The sequence below is a fragment of the Protobothrops mucrosquamatus genome, unplaced genomic scaffold (assembly GCF_001527695.2).
Source record: "Protobothrops mucrosquamatus isolate PMUCROS unplaced genomic scaffold, P.Mucros_1.0 scaffold2999, whole genome shotgun sequence".
In the NCBI taxonomy this organism is placed as follows: domain Eukaryota; kingdom Metazoa; phylum Chordata; class Lepidosauria; order Squamata; family Viperidae; genus Protobothrops; species Protobothrops mucrosquamatus.
The window spans coordinates 22970-32999 of NW_015389019.1; the positions used below are offsets into that span (position 1 = coordinate 22970).

At 50.7% G+C, this 10030-nt stretch overlaps 1 protein-coding gene across 1 annotated transcript; it reads right to left on the reverse strand.

Annotated features, from left to right (window-relative positions):
* Positions 1–3564: 3564 nt before the first annotated feature.
* FOXA1 (forkhead box A1) lies at positions 3565–8578 on the reverse strand. The gene is made up of 2 exons (XM_015826208.1): positions 8487–8578; positions 3565–4815 (listed from the first exon to the last, which is right to left on the reverse strand). Exons 1-2 carry the CDS (start codon positions 8556–8558, stop codon positions 3565–3567), a joined length of 1323 nt encoding a protein of 440 aa, XP_015681694.1. The 5' UTR covers positions 8559–8578.
* Between the last annotated feature and the right edge of the window lie 1452 nt (positions 8579–10030).

Genomic DNA, 10030 nt, shown 5'->3' on the forward strand with positions numbered 1-10030 from the left:
ATGCGTTTATCAGGTTTTCAAACTGGTTTAGAAAAAGGAGAAAACCTCTTTGAGCCCAATACCGGTTAGCAGCAGAAACCTCACTGTGTACAATAGGGCTTATGTGTGTAAATAAACAGGCATGGGCTCTACTGTTGTGCCAGACTTAATAGGACTACTGCTCTGGAAAGTGAATAGGATTGCAGTATTGTGTGCATGCTAGAGACACATATGTGTGTGTGGGCAGGTGTAAGCATTAGACTGGCAACAACATACAAAATTCCGTTCTTTGTCCCTGTACACCTGATTGGACCTTTCTTTAGTTTAAGGAAAATTATTGAAAAATTAAGGATGTAGACCTGTGCATGCATGGGATACATGGAATTCACAGAGATTTGCCAAAAAACACGTCCTGGTGTTGAGTTCCACTAATAAGGGCAAATACCTTTTTTTCAATGGAAATAAACTCACTAAATGGGATTGCAGCATAGCTTGAACATATTTTATATTAAGCTCCTCCAAACGGAGGCCTGCTTTTTGCAGACCACCATCAACACTCATGGCAGGATAAATACACCAATGCTTAATTTTTTAGTCCAAGGGTTTAGTTCAGCATTATAATCTGAATATAAACATGTACAGTCCTGAACCACAAATGTACAAAAAACATGGTCACATACTAACCAGCTAGTCCAATAAAAGTACTGCATGCATTGGGAAACATATAAATACCCCCGCCCTCCCGTAAGAGTAAGAATTAATTTCCCAAATATATTGTGAGTATAACTTCATTTCAAGGGAGGTATAAATTGCACCAGAAACAGGATTTAAACTGCTTGTGTTTTCCTATTGCCCCACTAACATGGCGAGTTAAATTCCATTAGTAGCAAACCTCCTAAGAAATGTACTCCTAACCTTTTGCATCAAATACAACAGATTGTATTTGTGCAGAATTGTTTGCAAGGTTAATAGCCATTATCCACTAAGGTGTTAGCCTTCAGAACTATAAGACTAGATTAGGTTCAGAATAAACAACATTCTATTCTTGGGGAGTGGGGGTGTAAAAATCACAAAGAATCCCATTCCAGAATTTACTTTTAGACTAAAAAGCCTCAGTCCACTGAAGAAGAAAGTCAAAGTAAGCCCCTTTTTAATGCTATGATTCCAAAACTCAACACATTTCATTTCCCACTAAAATCAATACAAATATTCCCATTGTTACAATCATTACAGGTATGTTTCATGCCAAGGTACTTACTAGAATTTCATTCCTAAATAACAGAAAGGGATCAGTATGAGATTCATTTAAGAGAATTCCCTCTTAAAACTGCAGTTGCTAAAGATTAGCTTATTTTACAAGTCCTCACCCTCAAACTGAAATAAACTTTGGTGTGCTTGAAGAAAGTAAGATCTATTGTACGGAAATCCCTAATTCTTAGGGTTTTTTTTAATATTAAAGCAAATATTTTAGTTTGTGACATTTTTAGTAGAATTGATCCAATATTCAATAAGTTTAATAAATATTTAATATAGATCTAATAAGGTGACTCTTTGAAATAAGGTGACAGAATTCACAGTTCTGTCATTGTTCTCATAATATATTGCCTTGCCTGGAGAGGGGAAAAAACTGCCAACAATTCCTTTTGTTTACCCCTGTCTTCCTCTTTGAACCCTAGGTTCATTTTTAACTGGCCTAGAAGTAAATAGTCTTTCAATAATGGAATAAAGTAAAAGAAAATAACCAAAATCCACTCATTGATAATATTTGATTTATTTAAAGTCCTTAACTGGAAATGATAAAAAAAAAAAAAAAAAATTAAAGGGAGAAGGGGGAAAACATGCTCCATGGCTTATATTTTCATAAAAAAAACCCCAAAAGAATCAAAACATTTTTTTTTCAATTACAATCACATTTATTATAAAATTAAGATTTTTATTTTCTTTAAAATGGTGTGTCATTTTAAAACCGTTTATTTAAAGCACTTTCAAGCTGTCAAGAAGAAAGTATAAACCGTGCAAATAAATTAAGAATATTGTAAAGGCAAACGGGGTGGGGGGGGGAAGAGGAGGAGAGCGAGAGAGACGGGAACCAAAAAAGCGGGAAGGGGAGAAACCCGTTTGGCTATGGTAAAACGTCATGTAAAAACGGTAGAAAGTGCATTAACACTGGATGAACTGCTAACAACGGTAGAGTAGAATTAAGCGACCTCAAAAATAAAAAAATTAAAAAAAAAAATTCAGGAAGGCGTGTGACTGATCTGATGAAAGCAGTCTAGGCCAGGGAGCATCTCCCAGTTCAGAATATTCTTGGAGGAGGAGGCAAGGCTGGAACAAAAATAGTCATAGAGTGGAGGGGAGTGGGGGTGGGGGCAGATTCTGAGATTAAATACAGGTAGTCAAGAGATTTCCTGATGCTGAAGGAGACTCCTTAGTAACAGCTTGTGGGAGGCGGATGGGTGGGTGGGTTTGGAAGTAATAGTAACATGCCTTCAAAGGCTGTGTGTGACCTGTACAGTTCTGTATCCTATCCAGATCCCATTGGAAACGCAGGAGACCCTTTCTCTATTCCACTTGCCATCTGTGCTCTGCCCCTTTACAAGGCGGGGGGGGGGGTTCCGGGACCTGTCACCCGTGCTTCCCTGGGGTCAATGTGTCTGCGAGGGAGGGGGGGGCGAGTTCAGCAGTGCAAGTGAAACAAATGCCCTTTCCCAAAGTCTCCAAACAGGGCCAAGTTCTCCCTCTCTGCGCTGCATCCTTCAAAGGGGGTCGGACTCCTAATCTAATGTCAACTCTCCGCCCCGGCTCTTTACCTGTATACCGGGAAGAGTCCCACGCAGGGCCAGCAAGTCCGGGGGCTCAACTTCGACCTACTGAATCCACCTCGGGGCTGGGAAAACCCCGCACAAGGCAGAGGCTTCCCAGAAGCCACCCACTCGGCTTTTCCCCCCCACCCCTACCCCCACCCCAAGCGGAGGCCTCCCTTTCCCTGTTGGAAAATCCCCCCACCTCCCCCAATTTGGGCGAGGTTGCTTCAGAGGAGAAAAGGACGGGGAAACGCGAGCGCTCGTTCTGAGTTTCCAAACGGGAGCCTCGCTTGCTTGCTTGCTCCGGTCAGTGGCCGAGGGTGGCCTACCCAGGGCTCGTAGTAGAGAGAGGAGGGCCGGCCTGTGGGATCTGCTGGACTCGCCAAGCCGAAACCGGGAGAAAGGGGACGCATTATCCGAGCCCCCCCCCCTAGAATAAAGTAACAGTCCTTTCGCTTCTTGCGCGTGTCCCGTTTGCCTTTCTCCATCTCCGGATGGCGGGCTGGAGGTGGGAGGGGGCGGACGGTCAGTTTGGGCAGAGATCTAAGGCAGTGTTTCTCAACCTTGACCATTTTAAGGCATGTGGACTTCAACTCCCAGAATTCCACAGCCAGCTTTGCTGGCTGTGGAATTCTGGGAGTTGAAGTCCACATGCCTTAAAATGGTCAAGGTTGAGAAACACTGATCTAAGGAGAGACACAGACAAGGAGGGGGGGAGGGGGGAGGGAGGGGAGGGAGGGGGGGATTCCGCTCGCTTGACCCTCCAGTCCCACCCGGCCGGCTACGAGGTGTTCAGCACCGGTCTGGAATACACACCTTGGTAGTAGGAGGGCTCCAGGGCCGAGGGCTCAATGGCTCCCCTCCCGCCCATGGAGGCGCTGCTGAGGGGCAAGCCGCCGGGCAGGCCGGCCCCGTAGGAGGAATATTGCAGCGCTTGCTCGTAGGCTTTGAAGTCCAGCTTGTGCTGCTGCTGCTGCTCGGAGGAGGACATGAGGTTGTTGATGGAGAAGGGGTGGTTGAAGGAATAGTGGGGGTCGCCCTTCAGGTGCAGCGGCGGCTCGTGGGGTCCCAGCGCGTGGCCCGGGTGACTCAAGGGGGCCAAGGCCGGCCCGCCGGGGACCGAGGCGGCCGCTGCAGCTGCAGCAGCAGCAGCAGCAGCAGCAGCAGCAGCCACGGAGGGCTTCAGCTCGGCTCCGGTCCCGTTTTGGTCCAGGGCTTGCGGGCTGGCGGCGCCGGGGTTGGACGGGGCGGCCTCGAGCTGCCCGCCTTTGGCTTGGCCTCGGTGCAAGGGGGAGCCGGCCCCGACCCCCGGGTCTTTCCTTCCCTCGCCTCCGCCCTTGGGCCCGGCTTGCTTCTCGCACTTGAAGCGCTTCTGGCGCCGGAGGTAGCAGCCGTTCTCGAACATGTTGCCCGAGTCCGGGTGGAGCGTCCAGTAAGAGCCTTTGCCCGGCTTATCCGGCGAGCGGGCCACCTTGACGAAGCAGTCGTTGAAGGAGAGCGAGTGGCGGATGGAGTTCTGCCAGCGCTGCTGGTTCTGGCGGTAGTAAGGGAAGAGGTCCATGATCCACTGGTAGATCTCGCTCAGCGTCAGCATCTTGCTGGGCGCCTGCTGGATGGCCATGGTGATGAGCGAGATGTAGGAGTAGGGCGGCTTGGCGTGCGGGTAGCTGCGCTTGAAGCTCTTGGCGTCGCGGCCGCGGCTCAGGTTGGAGGAGGCGTAGCCCATGGGGCTCATGCAGGGGCCCATGGCCCCGTAGGCGCCCAGCCCGTTCAGCGAAGCCTGCGGGCCGCCCATCGCGTTCATGCCGCCGGGACTCAGCGCCGACCCCATGCCTGACATGCTGTTCATGCTGGCTCCGGTGCCGCCGGGACTCAAGCCGGGCCCCAGGCTCGGGTTGGCGTAGGACATGTTGAAGGAGCCCGAAGTCATGTTGCCGCTGGTGGTCATGGCGTTCATGCTCATGTAGCTGTTCATGGAATTCATGGAGCCCAGGCCGGAATTCATGTTGCTCACTGGCACCGTGGAGTAGGCCTGCGGAGGGAGCACGGGTTAATAATGCTGGCTCTTCCGACCCCTCCCGCCCTTGCCGTAGGAACCCTCGTTCCCCCCCCCCACCGTGTGAGGGTCTTCCTACTTGGCCCACGAATTTCCCCTTGGAGAATGCAAGCCCCGTGCAGCCCGCCCGCCTTCCCCGCTCATCCTGGAATTGCAAGGAGAAAAGGAGAGCAAATCCAGGCTTCCCAAGCCTGGGATTCCGCAGAAAGGGAATCCTTGTGGCCCAGCTTTGTCCCCCCCGAGAGCATTCCGAATGGGTGCTAAGTTTTCGCATGGTCAGTTACTAAAAAAAAAACAAAAAACCTGGAGAAGTGACAGAAAAGATATTATTCACAGAAAGAAACGGCATGCATCCGAAATAGGTAGGCGGATATAACAATGATGATAATAATATAAACATTTTGGCTGCATTGGCCAAAATTTGGGAGATTTGGGAGGTGGTGGTACTATAAACATATAATTATGCATCACAGAGGGGAGGCTTCACAGGCTTCCACAGGCCGCGGTTTCTTTTCAGAAAGGAAGGTAGTTTTTTACTCAGGGCCAAATTTCCAGAGCTGGAAGGGATCCTGTTTGCCCCTTGCACAAATCGCAACTGTGATTTAAGGAAGGGTTGGACTAAGCGCCCCGGTTAAAGATCTGGAGAGATGTGGAGAACATCCGCCCCAAAACCCCAAGGCGGGAGCAGATTGGAAACGGAAAAATCTGCAAGGCCCAAATTTTCAAATGTTGGCCTTTTGGGCCAAACAGCAACTCTCCCAGGATCCAGTTCCCAAATCGGGAGCAGCCTCCAATCCTGTTTCCCACTAGGGTTGCCAGGTCTGCTTCCAAAAAATAGCGGACAAGCGGGGGGGGGGGGGGTTAAGTAGTAAAAAAAAAGTAGACTGTACAGCTTTAGATTACGTACCATTTCATCATAAAGCTTTTGAATAAAAAAAAATGTCCACTATTTTGTGGGAAAAAAAATAGTGGACATTTTTTTTATTCAAAAGCTTTATGATGAAATGGTACGTTAATCTAAAGCTGTACAGTACTATTTTGTGAAAAAAAATAGTGGACATTTTTTTTAATTCAAAAGCTTTATGATGAAATGGTACGTTAATCTAAAGCTGTACAGTACTATTTTGTGAAAAAAAATAGTGAACATAATGTGAAAAAAGTGGACTGTCCGCTCAAGTAGTGGACACCTGGCAACCCTATAATTCCCACTTACGTTTGGCTTCGTTGCAGGCTTTTGTTTTGTTGTTGTTTTTTCAAAATCTAAAGGCAGTGAATGCAAACCAAGGTTTCTCCTGAGCTGCTCAGAATTGCATCTGGAGAGAGCCAGGCAGACCCTCTTCGCACCGAGACGGCCCACTGCCTCAGCCCCACTCATGGCAACAGGCCCCGGGAAAGGGCAAAGGCGCAGCGCGAGCGGCCTAAACCACGAAAGCCGGGTCTTCCCAGCTCCTCGTTGAGGCGCCCAAGAGAAGCCGAGGCCTTCACAACCCGCGACGGCTCCCCGAAGCCAAGAAAGCGAGATCGCCGCTTGTTCTCAGCCCCGCGTCCCCTCGCGCCCCTCCGCTTGCGGACCCCAGCTTTTGCCCCGGGTGGGGCGTGGGGGGAATAACCTGGGCAACATTGGTAGAAGTCGCTTTTCTCCCCAGGGCCTTGGCTGGTCCCTGCTAAATCGGGAAGCTTTCCTTGGGAGGACGAACGACAATTTCAGGGAAGGGGACCGGGTGTGTGTGTGTGTGTCCAAAATCAAACAAATGGTCCTGAAATTTAGGGCCAAATTCTTCTCTTTGCCTTGCAGTCTAGACATTTTGACTAACTGGTAAAGGACAGGTCGACAGGCCAAAGTTTTTCGCGCTTTAAATCAAAGATGCCAAAGCCGGCAAGGCGCCTTAAGAAGGCTAAAGAATAATCCTTGGAAAGGCTTAAACTTTCCCCTAAAAAATCGAATTATTAAGCCATTGGTTTACTTTATTAACCCATATTGCAAACTGCACGGGAAGGGCTATTATGCCTTATAAACTCGTTGCTTAATTAGCTTTGTCAATATTGCGTATATTTGAACTCTATGCTGTGGACTATATTGTCCCACGATGTTATGATTATAGTTTTGTATTATTGGAAATATATCAAGGAATGGTGATATTTGAATGATAGGCTATGTCCACAATAGTGCTTGCCTAGGCGGAAATGTCAATATGGGGAAAGATGCCTGCTATTTTTAAATTCTAGGAACCAAATCCAGCCTAGGAGATCAGTGCCGTCTACCATTAATTGGGGGGGGGGGGGAATGTCTTCATAAGCACATGCACAGTTTGTTACTAAATACGGAAGTAATAGGAATGTGCTAAATTCCTTTCACTCTAAAAACACTTCCTTATAAAACAGAGTTTAAGTTTAGGGAGAGCAGGCAAATTCTTGTTTGCCGATCCAAGAGTCCATATTTGCCTAAGACGGTCGTTTGATTTTCTCTCCCACCCCACTGGAATACCGGTGTGGCGGGAAGACGCATCCAATGAGTCTCAATCTCTTTCTGTGCCCCCTTTTGACCCCTAGCATTAAATTAGAAGCTCCTCTTTAAAAAGGGGCGAAACAAAATGCGGCCAGCGGGCTCCAGTTTTTAACCACCGGCTGCATTTGCCGCGCAGCAAACCCGGATCATAATTCCGATAAAGCCGCGCAAAGCAAGTCCCGTTCCTGCACGGGCTTCAGACTATTTCTACGTCTCATCTGGTTGCTTTCTTTTTCACTTTATACATAGCTACGTTTCCTGGCTTGCAGCTTATTAATTTTATGTTCCGCCTTTAGTCACGAAAAGGCTCCATTTATTCCCTCAGTTAGAAGGGGGGGGGGTTTCACAGGTTCCCTCCACCCTTCTCGTTCCTCTCGCCCGCTTTTGATCCTTTTCTTTCAGTTCTTTGGAGCATATTGTAAAATAAGGAAGGTGGACATGAATGGACAATGAAAAGTTGGGCTCCTGGTTACCGAGTCGGATCGCATTCTCGACAGCGCCACCCGCCGGGCTCCGGGAGAATTGATTTCTGCTTTATTTTTTAATCTCTAACACCCCCCCCAAACCCCCCTACCCCCCCAACTCCGCGAAAGAAGCGTGCGGCAAAGTACACACACACACACACACACACACACACACACAAATGGGTTATTTTGCCTAGCTGAAGAACAATGCTGGCCCAGGTGAGGGGTGGGAAGGGGGACCAACCAAACGCGAAACTGCTTCCCGAGGGGGGCTCGCGGTGATTGTTCCCTCCCGCACGTACACAAACCAAGGCCCTGCATGGAGGGACTCTGGCGCGGTTGGGAGGACCTGGAATTTAGGACTCTGCCGCGTTTCCACGCGCAATCCGAGGAGGTGATCAATAAGATCTTCCTCTCCCCCCCCCCCCCCCCCCCCCCCCCCCCCCCCCCCCCCCCCCCCCNCCGTGGGACGATTGGAAATTCTGTTGATTCCTTCCCGGGCTTTGCAACCAGCTGTAACACTGGAGAAGGCAGGTTTAGGCACCACCAGGAGCGCGCGCTTAGGCTTGATTCCCGGGAGTGGGAAGACCCTCTTCTTTGGCCGAAGCCCTCCCGACCTGTCCTCGGATCCCTACCCCCGCACCCCAGCCCCCACCCCCACCCCCGGGTCCGCTCACCTCCTGAGTCTCGGCGTAGTAACTGTTCCACTCGCTTGCGTCGTGCCCTTCCATTTTCACAGTCCCTAACATCCTGGAGTCAACGTGCGCGGTGAAATCATCCAGTCCCCTCTTGGCGAGCGAAAGGGAGGCCAGAAAGCAGAGCCCCCCCGAGTCTAGCAGGAAGCCGGCCCCCGGGGAGGGCTCAGTCGAGCACGGACGTCGGGTGGCGGCGAGCCACTCGAGAAAGTGAGGAAGTGCCGGCTGGGATGTGAGCGGAGTTGAGCTGAGGTGGATCTTACGTTGCACCAGCCGCCGCCGCCGCCGCTGCCGCTGCCGCCGCCGCCAAAGCAGCGCCCACCTCCTTCTCCTCCTCCTCCTCCTCCTCTTCCTCCTCCTCCTCCTCCTCCTCTCCCCATTTGTCCGCCGCACAAAGACGTTCGCACCTACCAAGCCGCAGATGCACCTGCAGAGCAGGCAGTTCCACTCGGCTTGCAACTCCCCTGGGGCGTCTCTTTATTTGCAAAGCGGTGTAATTGGTTTATGCGGGACGGCGACGGGGGGGGGAGGGGGGGGAGGAAGGACGGCGAGCGCCAAGCAAGGAGGTAAAAAAAAGAAAAAGAAAGAAAGAAAGAAAGAAAGAATTGGGGCGGGAGAGAGAGGGGGGAAGAAACAAACCCAGAGGAAAGGAGGGGGAGGCAGGAAGGAAGGAAAGCCTTTGGTTTTAACTCCCCCCCCCCGGCCCGCCCGCCCGCCCGCCCGCTGCCACTGCTGAGGGGGGGGGCAATTCCAGGGAAAGGCGGCATTCCTGTCTGCGTTCAAAGAGCAGACGCACGACCCTGCGTAAGAGCTGTCCTGTCGGCTCGGACGCTTCTTTCCAAGAAGGGGAGCAGGGCGGGTGGCTGCAGTTAAGACCAAGCCAAGAGCCCTGGGTCGTCCCGACGACTTCTCGTTTAGTGGCTGTTCTGTTAGGCTGCCGTCCTTTAGCAAAAGCTTTAATCTTTCTCGGTCGCGCTTGGACTTTGGGGGCAGGGGCTGCGGTAGGGACAGCAGCAGCAGCAGCAGCAAGTTGGGTGCCAAGCATTGCCCCCCCCCTCCTTCCAACGATGCATAAAAGTCGAAGGGCAAGAGGCGGTTTGGGGAACTGGTCCCCCTCCAACAAAATAAAGCGCCCCTCCTTGCAAAGGGGAAAATCCGGACACCAAAATGTAACCTTGCCTGGATCGGGGTCCTACATTATAGCTTCCCCCCCCACCTCTCTCTCCCCTCTCCTTCTCCCCGGACAGGCAGAAACATAATAAAATAGAATTAGTGCCATTTGACAGGGAAAATCTGCTCTGGAGGAAAGTTTCAACAAAACCACAACCCCCCCCCCCCAATCCTTTGGGCATTGTGTTCTTTCTTTCGGGCAGAAGCACCGGCTGGATAAATGAGTCACTACTGTGACGTTCAGCCAGTCCAGGCCCGGCGCGCTGAGGTCTGAACGGTGGATCTCTTGGCCTGAAACCTCCGCTTGGCAAGGGGCCCAGGTGAGTCATTCCGACCATTTTCATTGCTTTCTTCCT